Source organism: Amaranthus tricolor, chromosome 3, assembly GCF_026212465.1.
Source record: "Amaranthus tricolor cultivar Red isolate AtriRed21 chromosome 3, ASM2621246v1, whole genome shotgun sequence".
In the NCBI taxonomy this organism is placed as follows: Eukaryota; Viridiplantae; Streptophyta; class Magnoliopsida; order Caryophyllales; family Amaranthaceae; genus Amaranthus; species Amaranthus tricolor.
This window is the reverse complement of record NC_080049.1, coordinates 8,129,254-8,149,339: the sequence shown is the minus strand read 5'-3', so window position 1 is coordinate 8,149,339 and position 20,086 is coordinate 8,129,254. Positions and strand designations below refer to the sequence as shown.

The 20,086-nt window shown below is 35.0% G+C and overlaps 2 protein-coding genes across 5 annotated transcripts; one reads left to right on the top strand and one right to left on the bottom strand.

The window, feature by feature from the left end:
• Positions 1-1,161: 1,161 nt before the first annotated feature.
• LOC130809427 (GPI-anchored protein LLG1-like) lies at positions 1,162-2,508 on the top strand. The gene is made up of 2 exons (XM_057675212.1): positions 1,162-1,432; positions 2,078-2,508. The coding sequence occupies exons 1-2, from the start codon at positions 1,288-1,290 to the stop codon at positions 2,443-2,445; spliced, it is 513 nt and encodes a 170-aa protein (XP_057531195.1). The 5' UTR covers positions 1,162-1,287; the 3' UTR covers positions 2,446-2,508.
• On the bottom strand, positions 1,906-15,463 carry LOC130809426 (actin-related protein 8). 4 transcript variants are annotated; one of them, XR_009040806.1, is made up of 13 exons: positions 14,819-15,327; positions 14,635-14,717; positions 12,834-12,904; positions 12,692-12,759; positions 12,222-12,283; positions 11,670-11,767; positions 9,238-9,319; positions 4,628-4,770; positions 3,699-3,847; positions 3,300-3,433; positions 3,108-3,226; positions 2,604-2,806; positions 1,906-2,448 (listed from the first exon to the last, which is right to left on the bottom strand). XR_009040806.1 is itself a non-coding variant. In XM_057675211.1 (13 exons), exons 2-13 carry the CDS (start codon positions 15,178-15,180, stop codon positions 2,723-2,725), a joined length of 1,455 nt encoding a protein of 484 aa, XP_057531194.1. In that variant the 5' UTR covers positions 15,181-15,237; positions 15,334-15,463; the 3' UTR covers positions 1,906-2,722. The 4 variants fall into 4 exon arrangements, 2 of the variants coding, with proteins under 2 accessions (XP_057531194.1, XP_057531193.1); XM_057675211.1 differs by adding an exon at positions 15,334-15,463 and having other exon boundaries at positions 1,906-2,806; positions 14,819-15,237; XR_009040807.1 differs by having other exon boundaries at positions 2,324-2,456.
• Between the last annotated feature and the right edge of the window lie 4,623 nt (positions 15,464-20,086).

Sequence of the window (20,086 nt, the reverse complement as noted above, 5' to 3'; positions counted from 1 at the left end):
ACCTCATGTGTCTAACGGATTTTACTAAAAGACCATTATATATTTACATTTTTAACCTTAAAAATTACTTGATTCTATCATACTAATGGTACTCTTTCTCTCATTAACTCTTTTCTCCTTTTACTAAACATCTTACTCTTTTTTATGATTTCTAACAACATTAATTATATTTATTTTAATTAATAATGACTTTTAATATAATATTATCCTTCATTAGTATTATTATTGAAGCTTTCTCATATTCCAAATGAGAAGAACAAAAAAAATTGAAAAAGTACTAAATTCTTGCATTCCTCCATAAGAAAAGCCACAGTTGATGCAAATTTAGGGAATTCGAAAAAAATTAAAGTTAAATTGAATGTATTGAGTCCATTTCTACGTTTTATCGAAAAATTTAAAAGAATAAGCTTATTATAAAAAAAGAAACATCCCAAATAAGCTTTGAGAAATTTTAATTTCCAAAATAAGCGTTCTCGTGTCCGAGTTTAAGGTCGGATATATTAGATGTTACTACAACGAATAAAATTAAAAAGAACCAATCTTATAGCGTTGAAAGGGACAAAAAAAAAAAACTAAGTTTGTTCGCTATTATTAACAAATCAAAGTTAAATTGAAATATTGAGTACTCCCTCTATTCCATTGAGTTTGCATCATTTTCCATTTTAATTCGTTCCACTTAATTTGCATCATTTTTATTTTTGGACAATGGCCCACCACTTTCATTTAATCTCATCCTTACATTTTAATCTCATTATGAGTCCGTCAATTTAGGCCGACCCAATTCGCGCGTGTAACAACATTTCAATTTTCTGGGCATTTATCAATTTTGATCTTTTCAAGGTCAAAATTAATACTTTTAAGATCAAAATTGAAAAATGCCAGAAAATAAAAAAAAATACCCAGATTATTACACACGCGAATTGGGTCGGCCGTCTTGTCCAAAGTAAGTTGTTTAAATTAATCTACACAATTCATTTTTCTCTCTTTATTTATTATCACTTTCTTAAAAATAAACTCATTTTTGAGAATGCAATTCAAAGAGAAGAGAGTAGTACATAAGAACAACCGAACAACCCTGCGTGTGAATGTCAAGGCAATTGACAATAAGCAACATTAGTAGGCAATTACGCATATTCTAGATAGGTCAAAAGTGCAAACATTAACGACAAACGTGTATTATCTGTAAAGGAGGACAGCTCAAAAGTAAAGAATTAATAAGCTTAAACAACAACGCCAAATGCCAATGGAATTGGATTTGCAACCAACACTGAGTTCCCATCTTCTTCCATGGCGGCAGCATTAGCAGCAGCAAAATCAAGTCCTATTTCAGAAATGGTGATTATATATCTCCTCGTTCTCTTTCTGCTGCATTCCTTCCCTTCTGCTTCTGCGTTATCTTCTACATCTCGCGCTCTTCTTCAAGCTCAGCAAGGTCTTCTTCTCTGCTAAATTTCGATTTTGCTTTATTATTATTATTATTATTATCGTATTTTTTTGCTACTTCTCTCGTTTGATTATGTAAATCTTGTATACATAATTAATGCATGTTTTTTGAATTGGTCGAATTTCGACAAACTAGGGATTCCCTCCCTCATTAGTCATACTCCTACTAGTATGTTAGTATGTGATATTCCCATTATTTCAAACTCTGAAGAATGTGAACATAATTAAAGAAAATAAGTTCGTGCATGGAAATTTGTTGTCAAGGTAACAAAGTAAGATGAACAATTATTATTGTAATAAGTAATTTTAACAATATTAAGTAGATATAGAGACTAATTATGAAAGTGAGTGTTCCTCGGTGACTGTTAATTGTATATTTTAAATTTTACGTTTTCTATAATATTAACATTTGGGTGAATGTTGATGAAATCAAAATTCAAGCTGAAAGATAAAAAAGTTGGATGGGCAGAAATTCAAGATTCTTAATTTGAGAATTGGGAGTGCTGGTGAGTGGCGGATGTTATGTGACTATGTGAGTGTTAGAGAGCAAAAGATTAGTCATTCTTAGTAGTTTGTACAGTGAATAGTGATAGTGTTTATGACAGAGTAATAGAGATTCCTTGGTTGGTTGCAGGATGCCCGGTCAATTTTGAGAACTTGAACTACACAATCATCACCAGCAGATGCAAAGGACCCAGATATCCTCCCAAAATCTGCTGTGAAGCTTTCAAGGATTTAGCATGCCCTTATGCTGTTCAATTGAACGATCAAACCAACAATTGTGCCACCACCATGTTCAGTTATATCAACCTCAACGGCCATTATCCCCCAGGTCTTTTCGCCAATGAGTGTCGTGACAGTAAACGTGGTCTCGAGTGTACCGAGGCTCAGTCCGCTGTCATTCCTGCTCCCACTCCCTCTGCTGCTCCAGCTCCAATTGTAGCTCAACTCTGCCTCTTTTCTTTCGCTCTTTTGTTTCTCTGCGGCATATCCCTTTTCTGAGATCTGTAAATCTTTGTTGTAAGAACGATCTTATTAATTCTATGATTCATATTATTTCATAAATTACATGTGGATGTGCCTGTTCTTATTGTACGCATTAATGCATCCATATAGACATGGTATAATTTAAGGTCATAACTTATAATTATAATACACACCATTTGTAGAATTGAAATGAGCAAACTGATCCATAAGACACAAGTAGCAAGTAGCAAGTAGCAAGTAGCTCATGCATGACGAGAAACATGAGGCAGCTTCACTGAAGTTAATCTTGATGTCATCCTAACACTAATCGGTTCTTCCGCAACTTCTGCTTCATTTGTTTTTTTGTCATGCACCATGCTCCTGGAAAGGTGCTCAGCTGCAAATAGAGTTTTAGTCATATGATATCTCAAAACATCTATTCTGCTTGAACCATGAAATACAATCCAATAGGAAAACATCACCCTTGTAAACAAGAGGTTATTCTGATTGATTTTTGATAGTAAGCATCATATTATATAATAGTTCATTATAATTCAAAACTAAAAAACTATAGTTTTTTGCCTCCATGGACAATGAAGATGACACGTCAATAATTAGAGGAAAAAAGAATTTGGAAAGTGCCCACAAGATGGTCCTACAAAGCCGTGTATTAACTATTACATACATTGGAAACTTACATTGCTTATAAGCCTTGCCCCATGCCAGGCAGAATCTAGACCATAAGGTGGAGGAATTACTCTAATTCCAGTTGATAAGTATAGAGGAAGAAGCTCACGTAGTTCCTTTTCTAGCCTTTCTGAAACAAACAGATCGAAGTTAGAAAAGCCCACATATATACCATGACACCAAAAGTAGAATTCACGACAGACCAGCAAGTCCCGGTAAGCAAGCAGATCCTCCACATAAAACCACCGTCTTGAACCAATTATCGTCACTCATCAGTTCAGCAGCATAGCAATGGTCCATACAGAGTGCAACTGCCTGATGCAATCCCATCGCACGTCTGCCAAATAGCTCAAAGAAGTCTTAAAAAAGAAAATGATACATGACAAGGATACAGCAGGCAAGAAAGGTACACACAGCGAACTTAAATTTAAATTTTTAAACAAGAAACATTCCCGATATCAAACTACCAACAATGACACATCAGTCGCACACGGTCTTTATAGCAGAAGACTGAATACATGTCCACTTCTTCCATTTACAAGAAGACTTTAATTCAAGAGATTAAGACTAATTTTACGCAATGAGGACAGAGATACACTTACACTCCAGCAATTCGGGGCTGAAATAAGATCTCTCCAGTTAGAAAGCGCTCTTTAGACAGCGTAAACACACCCTCCCTTGGAACTTCATAGGACTGTAGTGAATCTTTATAGAATTCAGCATCATAATCAAGAGCCACATAGCAAAGATTCTGTAAGAAAGTTTATTTGATCATTAGAAATGGCAACACGAACAGCACCAAGGAAATGATGTTTCACTAACTGACCATCATTACAAGATTCACTATAAAGCTTAAAACATACACAAACAACCACAAAAGATAATGCTTCAGTAACCAAATTACAAAAAGAATAAAATGTAGAGATAACAAAAAGGATCTCATGTTCACTTAAAAAAAGCTGATATCATGTAATTTGTATTTATGAAAATTTCGCGTGATATTATCTACCAAATATCTTTCAGAAACAACCTCTTTCGGTAAGGTTGTGTACGTCTAAACCCCAATTAAACCCCCACCCTAGGTGAGAACCGCCTAATGACATTGGGGTAATGGAATGTTGTTTCATATAATTTGTATGGTAGGTTGCATTTCTTTAAGGCATCATATGCGCACACAATTCTATGTCAAGACAAAGTTTAATTAACCCCCCTCCAAGTATTTTGAAGAATACGAAACCACCCACCATATTCTAATAGGCAAACAGTACAATTCGGAGCAAAAAAGTGATTCATATTTTTCTCGAATGATACCCTATTGAACACTATTGAAAGCCTAGACAATTACGAAATGCACATCTGGTTCACAAAATTCAAGGATAAACTACTATCCTTTAACCTTCAGACAGCGTCTATCCTTTACTGCCACAAGATCATGCTCTATGGAGAGAGTGCCGGTCCTAACAGCCTATAAATTCTAGCAATGACTAGCAAGGGAAGCAAAACATAGGTTACTTCATACTGTAATGATTACCTCCTTTAGTTCACGAACAGTGTATAAGGACTCAAAAGAAATGTTCTGTTGCTGCATCTGTTCTCTAAGAAAACCAGTAAGTTTTAAAGCCCCCATGCCAACAACTTCAATTCCCACTTTCCGCATTACTTTTCCATGAAGAACTGTTGAAAAATAAAGGTCATAAACAAGGTCATAAACCACTACATTAGCACAGATGATGATGGAAACAAGTAAAATAGACCAGATAATTGTGATACAAAGGAATTTAGAAGAAGATTCACCACAGCTTAAATTCAGGGAAGATATAGAGAATAAGAGACGATAACAGGACATTAGCACATTGATTGTCTGCGGAAAACTTCGGTAGAAGCCCCTCAAAGAGAAATGTTTTTGTTTCAAAATGAGAAAAAGTAGGAAATCCTTGGTGATTCAAGTTATAGTCATACTCCTTCCTATCCCTACTATTTGTCCCATTTGGGATTGCACGTTTGCCAATGTATTAATTCAATCCTTAATATTCTAATTGTGCATACTCAAAAATTATAAAAGTTGATATTAATAAAGTAACATTGAGACTAATCAAATAAGATCCCATTTGACTATGGTTCAACTTAAAAGAATGAAATACAAACAAAGTAATTTTAATGACTTTGTCTAATAATTTTACAGCCCCATCACATCTGTCTAAGACACCAATGAGCATAAAGGTCCAGGCTAGGCCTGTGCAATGGACTCCAGGCCAAAAGCCATCCCTTAAATAATGTTGGGCATCCTTAATAGCTTTAGAAAGATCGAAGAACCATTACTCATACACCGATGGGCTTCACTAGTTCACTTGCAATATTAATAGAATCGTTGTCCTCCATTGATTGGATTTGGTTGGTGACAATCCAAAAGACACTCACTGAGATGTGTGAAATAAACCCCTTTAAGTCAAGGAAACAACTTAAACCTATGGTTCGTAAAGAATTTAACTAATAAAACAAGTAACTGAAAGTAATAACACCGAAATAAAACTCATAAGTCTAATAATAATCCTTCCCTGAAATATGGGTCACTTTCTTCCATTAAATATTGAACCACAAAACCAGCGCAAAATAATCAATTTCAAACTAAAGTTTCTTCCTCCCACAAGAGAATCTACATCTCCAAAGATTCAGCAGTCAAATTCTGTTTGACATGAATTAACAAGAACTAAACATTATAAGCATACAATCCCATCATCCAAAGCTAGCTAAGCAATTACTCGGAAGTCGGAACTGTGGCTCCATAAGATCACGTAAAAGCACACTGAGCTTAGACCCTTAGGCTGTGTTCCATATGGATTGCCTTTTTCCATTTGAACTCAATTAAACTTATTATCTCTCAAATAAGTGAAATATGTGCACGCGATTCACCTTATTGGTCTATATTAGCCCTTATTTAAATCTTTTTCCTGAAATAAACCATATAGACCACAGCCTTAGTGGAAACATCTTGTCTCTTCATGAACCAAGCATGAAAGCTTGTAGTGGTGTCTCACTTTTCATCTTCCTCCACATTTTTATAGATTCATCCAAACAAGTCATAGAGTAAAAATCACAATGTGGATCACAATGCAGCAACACAGATAATGTATAGATCCCCGAACTAGGCAAGAATCACATTATCTACTGTTTCACTATCATTCTCTGACCTCAAATCACCAAAATCTTGTATTCTATGCCCATATTCCATACCCTTGGTACAATTAATTCTATGGCAAAAGCCTTTATTCTATTCGTTAATAGCACTGTAATCCAAGTATTTGTAGTAAAGCCTAGTACAGCATTTTGAGAATCCTTTGCCCTTCATATATACAAAGAACTGGTCTCCTCTTTGTCTTAGTTGTCTTAAGAGGCATTTAGAAGACGCATCTTCAATTTGAATCAGAACTTGATAAGCGAGCCTATCAAATGAAGATTTCAGCATTTCTTTTTCTGCACAACTTCAAAAGATCAACAAGCTCGTTGTAATGTGAAATCTTCACCTTTTGATCAATAGATGTAATGAAGCCATGACTAAAATTCTGAACATTCAAACCTTACATTGTGTTTAAATTGGAGAAAATGGAGGAAAAGGGAGGGGAGGAAAATGGAGGGATTACATTTCCCTCATTTGGATACCAATTGGGGAAGGAATGGAAATGGAAGGAAGGAAATTAGAAGGAGAAACTCCTTCACATTTTAAACAAAAAAATCCTTCCAGCATTGGAACTATTTGGAAGGAAAACACACCCATCTTCCCTCCCCTTCCCTTCACCTCCTTTCTCTCCAAAAATGTAATCTAAATGAAGTGTTAATTTTCTCAAAATTACACACCATAGCCAGAATCTTTGATTCCCTTGTATACAGAAACACTTACATTCTTGTTAGAGGATATAAACTATTGAAAGGAAACACCTCATCATGTGTTTCTTGAGAATCTGCTGAAGTATCAATGTATAGTTTCACAACTCACCTTTACCACCAATCAATTATCCAAATGCCAGTGACTCCACCTAGGAGAATTGATTCTTGGCACAACATAACGGGATTTTGCATTATTCATCAAGAAACAATCTAATAATTATGGCATTGAACTGTGCAAGAACTAACTTCACATACGTCCACAACAGCTAAATCCAACACGGTGAACCATGGAAAAAAGCGTAGTTGCGGATGAATTTTCGAAAACGGTCGCGATGTCACGGAGACATTTATAACAGTGTAATAATGTGAATCACGATCGACACGATGTACATTTTTTGGAAGAAAAAAATTACATAAGAGGAGTTTTGAATTCATAATTGCATTTTTTTGTTGAACTACTATTAATATGCAATAATATGCCAATAGATATTATAATTGCACTATATGGGGTAGTTTTAGTTGATAATTAATTAACTTATTAGCCGAATTTTTTGTTTAACCATTAATTATGAGTAATGATAATAATTAAATTTAATATGTATTAATGAAATTTTAATGGGGAGTTTTTATAAGAACTTTTTCTACAATTTATGAAGATGTTAGAATAAATTTTTTTATAACCTCTTCTCGACACATAATATTGTAGGTTACAGGTTCATAATGGTCAACGAGGCATTCAGACCGTGAAAATTCAAGCATCGTTATATAATGAGATTTAACGTTGCGACAACTCTCAAATAGGTTACATAGCGGCCATTACAAACAAGTTTTTATTCCATGCGATGAACTTGCACCTAGTGAATCCTTTAAACACAATAGATAGAGTGTATCCTCACGCAGGCATGTCAGACATTTGAAAATTTTTTTCAGATCAATCCAACATGTATCAGACTAAAATAGGTGTAGCTAAGGGCGCTCAAAACCGGATACCAGATCATATCACATCCAGATAGTGAAAACCTTGTTTTGATTACGATCCAAATAAACTGGATATTTGGAATCTCAATATCCGGTTAACTCCATATCAGATACTGAATATCCGATTTCATTTTTATAATACTATTATTTGATTTTTTTTAATTTTTCGCTTTTATAGTATGAAAAACAAATTATTTTGGCAATATTGTTGGATGTTCAAAAGCCTAGATTAATTAGCAATTGATAAGCCTAAATTAATCCATAGGACACGAGACTATTTAGGGATCAAAATACAAAGTCATAAAACTAAGGGGCATGAGAGGTTTTCTCTTGTTAAACTTTTCCATTTTAAAAAATATATGAAAAAAATGAATATTTGGTTTCACATAAACCCTAGTTCGGATCCGATATATGATTTTCTTAAAGTGGATAAATTAACCAACTTTTGTAACCAGATACCAAATATCCTGAATCGGATGATTCGACCAGATTATTATGTACACCCCTAGGCGTAGCAATGCAGTCCACTACATTGAACCTTAATTCATCGAATTGAACCAATTAGGAGAAGTCAAGAACAAAACCAGTCCTTAACTAAAATGTAATATATAGGCAGTACAACTTTCAATTCTTAGGTTGCAAGAATCATTCGGCTGTGACATCATTTTATCCAATTAACATCAATTTCTTCTGAAGAATTCAAAAACTCTTTCGAAGGGAATTGAATCATGGAGAAAATGATTTAATAAGACATCCCTCATATGTAAATCACTGACAAATGACAATATGTTTAGATAGATAAAAAGAAAAGGGGGAGGGGGGGGGGGGGGGGAGAGAGGAGAGGAAAGGGATGGAAAAATGATGAGTTTATTTTTTTTTTTCTAAATCTCTCCCATGTATGCGGTAGACATAGTTTTGCGACCATAAAGGGTTGCCATTTTCCAAGTCTCGAAAGAGATCTAAGTATACAATTCATACTCCCTCTTATTCACTACTATTGTCATCTTTGATATTTTGATACTATTCATCGATCATTCTAAATTTGCATTTTTATTCTTAAAGTCAAGTGAGATTTAATTTGATTCGTCTCAATGTAAATTTTATTAATATCACACTGAGTATGTGCATCCGGAAAAGTGTAAAAACGAAATGAGACAATGATTATGAACAAGAGGGAGTAACACTCCACTTAAAAACAAAAAGATAGTACATTTAGCACATATATACATTATAGTAAAAAAAAAAGCCACAAAGCGTAAATCAACATCAGGAATACTATACTTGGCACAACAGATGTTTGGTGGAAACCGATGTTAACCACTATCCCTGAAGTTCTTCTTGCAGCATACAATGCTAATGTAGCCTGCGCCAAGAAAAAAGTAAAGCAAAATACAAAAAGCGATATGTCATAGATAGAAGTGAAAAAGAGTACATTTTAAATAAGATTGAACTAAAAACAGCCTGGCAACTCCCAAACCGAAAAAATAACAAGGGAAAAACAACATGATAAATACATTTCTCCCAAATCATTTCTTATTAACCTACCAACATGCTCAAATGCACACGTACAGATGCACGTACACACACACAAAAAGAAGTAATATTAACATGAATGATTGAGTGTTCCATAGATCCCATAGCACCATAAATCATTGAGTTTTACTTCACCAATTTCCATTTCTCATGTCTATCCACCCCTTAATAGTACTTTGAAGTTCTAGCTAGCAAAAATGTCATGCACAAACAGGGTCCAAATTAATGCCATCCATTAAAATTGTTTATGTGATGTTTTGTAACCCATTGTCATTGAAAGCATGGAAGTTATTAGATCTTAAATTGAAGTAAATTTTACCAAAAGTTAGCGGGAACACACAAGATTTTCAAATATGCACAAACAAGTTCCAAATTAGTGCCATCCATTAAAAAAGGTTTATGTGATGTTTTGTAATTCGTTGTGATTGAAAGCATGGAAGTTATTAGATCTTAAACTGAAGTAAATTTTACCAAAAGTTAGCGGGAACACACAAGATTTTCATATATGCACAAACAAGTTCCAAATGAATGCCATCCATTAAAATTGTTTATGTGATGTTTTGTAACCCGTTGTGATTGAAAGCATGGAAGTTATTAGATCTTAAACTGAAGTAAATTTTACCAAAAGTTAGCGGGAACACACAAGATTTTCAAATATGCACAAACAAGTTCCAAATTAATGCCATCCATTAAAATTGTTTAAGTGATGTTTTGTAACCCGTTGTGATTGAAAGCATGGAAGGTATTAGATTTTAAACTGAAGTAAATTTTACCAAAAGTTAGCGGGAACACACAAGATTTTCAAATATGCACAAACAAGTTCCAAATTAGTGCCATCCATTAAAAAAGGTTTATGTGATGTTTTGTAATTCGTTGTGATTGAAAGCATGGAAGTTATTAGATCTTAAACTGAAGTAATACCAAAAGTTAGCGGGAACACACAAGATTTTCGAATATGCACAAACAAGTTCCAATTTAATGCCATCCATTAAAATTGTTTATGTGATGTTTTGTAACCCGTTGTGATTGAAAGCATGGAAGTTATTAGATCTTAAACTGAAGTAAATTTTACCAAAAGTTAGCGGGAACACACAAGATTTTCAAATATGCACAAACAAGTTCCAAATTAATGCCATCCTTTAAAATTGTTTATGTGATGTTTTGTAACCCGTTGTGATTGAAAGCATGGAAGGTATTAGTTCTTAAATTGAAGTAAATTTTACCAAAAGTTAGCGGGAACACACAAGATTTTCAAATATGCACAAACAAGTTCCAAATTAATGCCATCAATTAAAATTGTTCATGTGATGTTTTGTAACCCATTGTGATTGAAAGTATGGAAGTTATTAGATCTTAAACTGAAGTAAATTTTACCAAAAGTTAGCGGGAGCACACAAGATTTTCAAATATGCACAAACAAGTTCCAAATTAATGCCATCCATTAAAATTGTTTATGTGATGTTTTGTAACCCGTTGTGATTGAAAGCATGGAAGTTATTAGATCTTAAACTGAAGTAAATTTTACGTAAAGTTAGCGGGAACACACATGATTTTCAAATATGCACAAACAAGTTCCAAATTAATGCCATCCATTAAAATTGTTTGTGATGTTTTGTAACCTGTTGTGATTGAAAGCATGGAAGTTATTAGATCTTAAACCGAAGTAAATTTTACCAAAAGTTAGCGGGAACACACAAAATTTTCAAATATGCACAAACAAGTTCCAAATTAATGCCATCGATTAAAATTGTTTATGTGATGTTTTGTAACCCGTTGTGATTGAAAGCATGGAAGTTATTAGATCTTAAACTGAAGTAAATATTACCACAAGTTAGCGGGACCACACAAGATTTTCAAATATGCTTTTGTGTTGTTGATCCTTCCTATCAGTATACATAATCTCATGCCAATATAAGATGTACACAGTCACACAGATGGATATCATAGTGCAACAAACAATTTCGTAAATGGTCACAGTAACAGCAGTGAAACAAATTTGTGCTCAATACGGATGATTACGTAGTCAACGCGACATATATTGTGATCGCAGTAAACTCAAATACATTTACAATACAGTTGCGATACTGTGGCCTTGTTTTTGCACTGAGATGGATGTAAAATCATCTCTTATGCATAAGCTAATAAGAAAAATCAATGTCATATAAATAAAATAGGAATACCTGACTAATTGCACAAACAACAGGCACGTTCATGTCAAAAAGCGCTGAATATATTGCTCCTTTTAACTGCCTTCTAGATGCTTTGGCAGATTCTGTGTCTGCATGCGACAAGAAGTCGCAATTAGAAATGCAGAAAGGAATTTTGAATATCAGACAACTCGATTAAGAGCCTCACATTCAACAGAATAGATAGGTCGCATAATTTGAATGCAAGAACAGCATGATCATCAGTTTATTGCGGCTCGGGTTGCTGTACTGACATTTCATTTGTAGAAAACTTGACTAATAGCGACAGACCGGACCCAAGAGTCTACATAGGAATATGAGAAGTTCCAAGCCTCTTTATGGGTGGATACAGCTAAAGCTTATTGCACATTCATATTATGGTAGCATGTGCTTTGGTATTTATAAGCACGTAAAAAACTAGGTGTGAAGTTGGAGAAAGACTAGGAAGTCTAGTTTTGTGACTAGGTCAAGTTTCCAACTAAAAAACGACTAAATTGACAAATTAGCAGCATTCAACGTCGAAAGCAACTAATCAAATTAACTTACCATCATAATGACAGATAGGAATGGAAACAACGATGGGTTGACTAGTAGATTTCACCTGCATCCTGAAAACAAGATTGACAATGAGAAAGAGTCGAAAATATGTAGCTCTACATTGAATGGTTCATCCTGCATAACTGTTTAGTTTCCCTATTTAGGACCCAATGTTTAAGTATGTAAAAGAAATCATTTGTGGTGTAGTTTCTGGACCTAGAGGGTGTTGAAGGAGGCTCCAATCTCCCATCATTAAGTACAGTAGTTTATAATTACACACTCTTTTATTTCACAGAAAACCTTACAGTGGTACTTGCTATAAACTTGCAAGCCAAAAAATCCAAATGTAGGGGAGGTTCTCATATCATTGCAAAGTTTTCTGATAGACACCATGGATTTTTATTGAGACTTGAGAAAGAAAAAGTTCAATCACAAAACACTCCAAAATAAAGGCATGCCAGAAAAAGGCAGTACCATACCTGGTATAAATAGTGGAGTAAAAATGACGAAGCCTGGAATACATAGGGGCTTCAATATTACCAAATTCCTGGAAAAAGACAGAATGTAAGCTAAAAGTATGATAGTGATGTCATAAGGTTTAAGTAGAAATGATATGCGTACCAAAAAGGTCGCGGATCTTCCTGATGGTCGTGGATACTTGCTCCACCCAAACTTGCAGTAACCAGAACCACCTATTGAGGATGATCATTGACTTAGAGGGTATTGAGTATGATGATGATAATGTAAATGCAAATGAAATGCTAAAACAGGAGAACTTGACTTAAGAAAGAATATCATAAGCTAAATGGGAAACTAGTATGGGACGCCAAAAGTGCTAAAACTAAAGTATAGAAAATTGATAACAGCCAATATTTAGGATCACCACCCGATTGCTTTTGTTACAACTAAATTACCTTAAAATTCTCCAAGTCCGAGAATCAATAGTAGTGACGACCATTGCACATGATTTCGAAAAATCATCGGGTTATATTAGCCTAAGTGGGAGCCACTTGACATTGGGATAATGACATGTTGATATTAGCCATTTTGAGAGACACTTGGCATCGAGGTAATAGCATGTGTTGGTTATATTAGCCTCCAACCCATTGTTATGCTACGACTTAGTTAACTATGAGGTGTTCATTTGAGTCATCGGGTTGATTTCGTGTCAGATATTTCGGGTCAATTTAAAATCAGGTCTTTGTGTCCATATTGGTTTTTATATAATTGTAATTCATTTTTACATCGGGACAAATCGGATTTGGTTATGTTGTGAATGGGCTATGACAATGGTGAAGAACAGAAAAGAACAAAAAAAACAAAAAAAACAGAGCAAGAACAATGAACAAAGACACAAGATATATGAGGTATCTAAGGATACCTCCCCCTCAAACAATACTTACTTTCATTAATGTATCAACATACATTAATGAGAAGCCACACACAAGCTTTGAGAACACACTCACAAAGCAAAGACCTCACCTTTAATGGTGGTCTCACACAAACAACCTAATACAAGGATGAAGGAACTCTAATGGTGTAAACCTTAGTTGCCTCACTTGTATTAGTCTCTCACTAACCCTAATGATGCCCTAAGACCCCTTTTATAGTCCCATAACATATTAGGAAGCCTTAGAACAAACCCTAAAAGCCCACTACTAACCCTAATGATGCCCTAGCGTTTTTGGGGTGCTGTATACCGCTTGACCTGAGCGGATTCGCTTGACCAGGTCGAGCGCCTCTACTGCCTATTCTGATCTGCTCCTGAATAATAGCTCGACCCATTGGTCGACTGGTTCCAGCTTGCTCGATTGGTCGAGCACCTCAATTTGGTGCTTGTGGCTACTTCACTTGAGTATCTCATTACTTGTGCCTTGCCTTCATCAAGGCACACCAAATCATCATTATTCATCAATTCATTAAGTGACCCAAAGCATATACTTCCATACTCCTTCGCATACACATTATCATTCTTAAACGTGCAAGCCATTGAGTATGCTATGAGGTGATTGAACTCACCTCCATCATTGTGAGATTTGGGACTTGTCACAACAAGTTACAAGGTCGGGTCAATATCAGGTCGTCGGGTCTGTTATGAACACCTCTTTCCATAAGTCCGACAATCAATGATAGTAATGATCATCAATTTCTTAATTATGAATGTAAAACAAATAAAAACAAGACAAATATTAAGCACGAAAGCAATGCCAAAGCATCAATCCAAAAAGATTAGGGTCGGTTATATGAACGTATACAAACCAATCTAGAGTTCCTGGCATCGTCTACATAATTCTTCTTCTCCATTCATACAGACAAAGATTAACAAACCCAAAAACAATATGTAGGCATGACATTTATAAAAAAAAAAAGAAAAAAAAAAGAAAAAAGGAAACACAATTAAAAGAAAAGCTTAAAACAGTACCATCAACAATAAGAGCACCCGGAACTTTAGCTCGTAGGCCATAAATATTGATGAGCGACAACTGATGATCATGAACAGCAGGTCTGCAGATATATACTCCATTATTTATGTCAAAGAATCAAGGAAATCAAAACCCATAATAATAACAAACAATTAAACAAAATGTAATAATCATAACACTTACTGAGAGTAAAAAACAGCAGAATCAGGATTAGGATTAGAATTCAAAAGAGTTTCAGAAAAAACAATGGAATCCCAATCCCAGAAATTAAGCTGGGTAGTCTTAAAGAAATGAATCCAAAGCCTATTATCCGAAATTACAATATTTCTCCATGTTTTACAAACAAGGCAGAGTTTAGCAGACTCTTTAGGACCCAATTTTCTAAAAATCAAACCCAAAATTTCATCTGGAATTCTATCAAAATCCCCGGTACTGCTACTGATGATGTTATTGTTACTGTTGTTATTAGACCATCTACTGCCGCTGCTCAATCTTCCTGAAGTTGAGGTTGAAAGTACAGATTCCCAAACCTTCTTGAGCAACATCTTTGTTGATAGTCTATCGGGAAGATCATCGATTGATCATTCCTTTGAATTTGATACCTGTAGGGAAATTGAGTCAACCCATCAAATTTATTTTACGAATTTTGACTGAAATAATTCTCTAGTCTACAAAGATACTGTAGAGATTCAACTAACTTGTTTTGTTTTGATGGGTTACGCAAACTCAACGTCAAATTTTTTGACTACCATTAGTCAGTCGACATTAGCCAATCGCCACTCGTCACTAGAGCCGTTCAAAGTGGAAAATTTTCCCTCAAAATAATGTAAAACAATGCCATAAATTGATCCACATATGATTTACATGTGAAAAATGAGTAAGCTATAGTTTTAGGTGTCATGTTTTCTTGTCTTGTGTCAAATTGTGACGTGTCAAATTGTGTCGAGAACAATGTCATGTCTTGTCATGTGATATTAGTGATGCAGAGCCTAATAGTTAGAAGTTTTTTTTTTTATATATGTTTTTGCCACTAATTATATAAACTATATGATTTACACATAGAATCATTTATAGATTATAGCCATAAATTTTAGGTTATTTACTAATTATAGCCATAGAGTTTAATATTAAGGACCAGTCTACAGTCTTAATGGGTAATCACCAGCGGGGTATTACACACTATGGTGCGCGCTTCTCACAAGCAACAATTGTCTAGTACGAGTCACCTCCAATACCTGATTGTCACATCACAGTCTCCTAATTTTATAAGAGGTAAACTAGGCCATCAAAATTATATATGTTTGACGAGGGTGATGAGAATTATGACATTAACATTATTACTACCATGGCACAAACTTTATTGTATATATTGATTTGTTGTATACATTTGTTGTAATATTATTGGACTAATATATATATATATATATATATATATATATATATATATATATATATATATATATATATATTTATATATATATATATATATATATATATATATATATATATATATATATATATATATATATATATATATATATATATATATATATATATATATATATATATATAAATATAATATGACACAAATTTCATTAACATTTTTTAAGAATTATGAACTATAGCATTCATTCATAAATTAAAATCATGCTACATAACATCTTTATTATCAATAAAGCCTACTACTTAACATTTTATTTGTCAATAACACCTAATACACTATAAATAATAATTTTTGAATTTGTTCATGATCTTTTGCGTTTCTTCCTTTCTGTCATCCTTTGAGGTCAAAATTTTAACTAATTGCTTCTTCAAGCTATCTAATTAACTCACTTTAAAGTTTTTCTTTTTCTTTATCGAACTTTATAATGATATTATTTTTTTCATTTTATGCCCTCTTGATCAACCCACCTAATCTTTCATCAAGGAAAAACAAACATACAACAAAACAACGACCTAGATCATAGTTGCTCTGATCCCTATCATATTGAACTTCACGACCATATATATAGTGGCATCTACTCAATCAATATCAATGTCTGACATCAAAGAACAATAAACATCAATATTTATTAAAATAACTCAAATAGATACTAAATTTTTTTTACTATCAATTAAAAATAATTAATCATAACAAAAAGAATTGCATACCTTAATTCACTTGGAATATGTATCTTCGAACACTTGATAAAAGATCGAGAGTTTGGATGGAATGAAACTATGTGTTTTTTTATAGAATACTTATTCGTTGCTACACTAATAGTGAACAAAGTAACGGCTAGTTTGAACAACCAAAAGTATAATTTGAATGCTCAAGAGAGCTAGTGAAAAATAGTCAATAGATTATTGTTCGATGTTAGTAACAAACAAGGAGGAACTGGTAAGAAAACTATGATAAAATATATGAAGTATTATTTAAGTCACAAGCATTAAATATTTATTTATTTTTTATTATTTTTTCAGGGAAATTATATAGAAAATCAGATAAACAGTTGTGCGACAGCGGAAGCAACGATCGATGAACAATAATGAAACAATAAAGAAATTCAATGCAAACAATGAGAAAATGACACAAGAGATTTAACGTGGTTCACTATCAATGTGATAGCCGCGTCACCGGCACCGAGATCAAATAATTTCATTATGATCGCAAAGAATTTACAAGATGAATCAAGATATCTCTCACAAATAATAATGGCTCTTTTGTGATCTCTCAATTTGTGAATAATGAACCCTAACACTAATAGGAGGAAATATATATACTAAAACCTAACTAAATGATACTTGGGCTCCAAGAACCTCAAGTAACCGTCAAAAAACCTACGAGCAAATAAGCAAAACGCATAACCGTCAAAAGCAACAAGTCATCTCCAGTGAGCAATGACTCGTGGCAAAAAGCGACGAGTCGTCCCCAAAAATCCATGAGTCGTGGCAAAGTTTCTGACCCAAAGATGCGACTTCAGAGAGGAAGCCACAACTCGTCGCTTTCTCTACTCCACAAGCGACGACTCGTCGCTAAGTCTCTAACCCATATCTTCACTCGTTCGACTTCATTTCATCTACAACCACGATCAACACTCGATTTGAGTCACCAATTATCAACAATCTCCACCTTGATGAAAACTCGTAGTCAGCAAACGATCCCATCAATACATAGTGAACATATCTTAAGCCAAACTCGATGTAAAGCTCATGCATAAGCCGTACATCCCGATAAGTCTTCAACTGAGAGCCATACCGACAAGTCTTCACCCAAGACCTATCAGATACTCGTCACCAAGTATAACAACTCATAATACTCAACTTAAATCACAAGTCCCGTGCAAGCTCCACCTTAAGGACAACATGCCTACAACAGGAGTTCCCAAACACCGCCCCTAAGGGTCTGCTACATCACATAGTAATCAATATTTAGCAAGTCTAAGCAATGTTTAAACTTACTAAATAAAACAGACTTAGTAAAGAAATCAGCTGGATTATCAGCGGTCCCAATCTTCTTTACCTTTACCCTCTTGTCAGTACGCAAGAAATGATACCTGACATCAATGTGCTTGGTTCGATCATGGTGCACTTTATCGTTAGCTAAGCAAATGGCACTTAGACTATCACAATACACCGTAGCAAAATCCTGTGCGATACCCAGTTCACCCACAAGGGCTTTTAGCCAAATAAACTCCTTAGCTGCAGAAGTTAAAGCCATGCACTCAGCTTCAGTAGTAGACAACGTAACCGAAGACCGCAATGTAGACTTCCAACTAACCACAAAACCACCCAAAGTGAACAAATAACCAGTCACAGACCTCCTGGTATCCACATCAGCTGCATAATCAGAATCACTATATGTAGTTACCAAACACTCCTTACCATTCCCATACACAAGACCAATATCAGTTGTCCCTCTCAAGTAGCGAAAAATCCTTTCCAACCCCTACCAGTGCTCTCTCCTAGGTCGAGCCATGAACCTACTCGCAATACTAACAACGTGCGTAATATCCGGCCTAGTACATACCATAACATATATCAAACAACCAACTGCGTTGGCATAAGGGACCTTAAACATATATGCCAACTCCTCCTCAGTTTGAGATGACATAAACAAAGACAATTTGCAGCTCACAAATGTTGGTGTACTTCTAGGCTTCGATTTCTCCATCCCAAAATGAGACAAAATCCTTTCGATGTAACTTTTCTGAGTCAAGAAAAGCTTACCCCTAGCCCAATCCCTATATATCTCCATACCCAAAATCTTCTTAGCTGGACCCAAATCTTTCATGTCAAATTTCGAGCTAAGCAATTCTTTAAGTCTAGCAACATTAGATTTATTCTTTGTGGCAACAAGCATGTCATCAACATATAGCAACAGATAAATCATGGAACCATCATCCAGCTTACCATGCACATAGCAATCATAAGAGTTCCTATCAAATCCATGCAAAACCATAAAAGAATCAAACCTCTTGTACCACTGGTGAGGGGATTGCTTAAGTCCACACAATGACTTTAGCAATCTGCATGCATAGTGCTCTTTCCTTGAAATCTCGAATCCCTCGGGCTGCTTCATCAAAATCTCCTCCTCCAAATCATCATGGAGGAAAGCCATCTTAACATCCAGCTGCTCCAGCTCAAGGTCATAATGTGCTACAATTGACAATAGCACACGAATAGAAGTATGTCGAACCACCAGTGAGAATATCTCCACAAAATCAACCCCTTCTACCTGACTGAACACTTTTGCAACTAGCCTAGCCTTAAAGCGAACTTTCTCAGATTCAGATGATCCTTCTTTCTTCTTAAAAATCCACTTGCACCCTACAAGCTTACTCCCCTCCAATACCTTCACAAGTTCCCACACCCTATTCTTGTAAAGAGACTGCATTTCTTCATCCATTGCAGCAAGCCATTGTGTTGACTCACTATAACTAATTGCTTGTTTATACGTGGCAGGTTCATATGACTTTACAACATCAGCTACACTCAATGCATAACCTGTCAAATTCTCAACAAAGCAATTCCTTCCTTCCATCTCTTCAATCAACCTAATAGGCGTCTTGATAACTCATCTAGGTCGCTTAAGAATGGTGTCAGATTGACTAGATAACCCCTGCTTAGACTGCTCCACCTCCTCCCCTAGAGTTAGGAGAAGTAGGAATAACCTCAGTTTCAGGAGTACCTGGCACTAGAACCTTAGCATCATCATCAATAAATTGCACTTGAGGTAAATCAGCAATGGATGACTGGTGTACCTCAAGCACCCCATCTGTCTGTAGCAAGTTCTCCCCTTCCTTCCCTAAATCAGAAGACTCTAATACCTCCTCCCAAGCCCTACATTAGAGAGCATGCATCGAACTCTCTTCAGCAGTGTCTGATTAACCTGCTATGCAACACTGTTCTGCTGTGGTGTCATCCTGACGGTATGATGCCGACCAATACCCTCATCTGCGCAGAATTGAT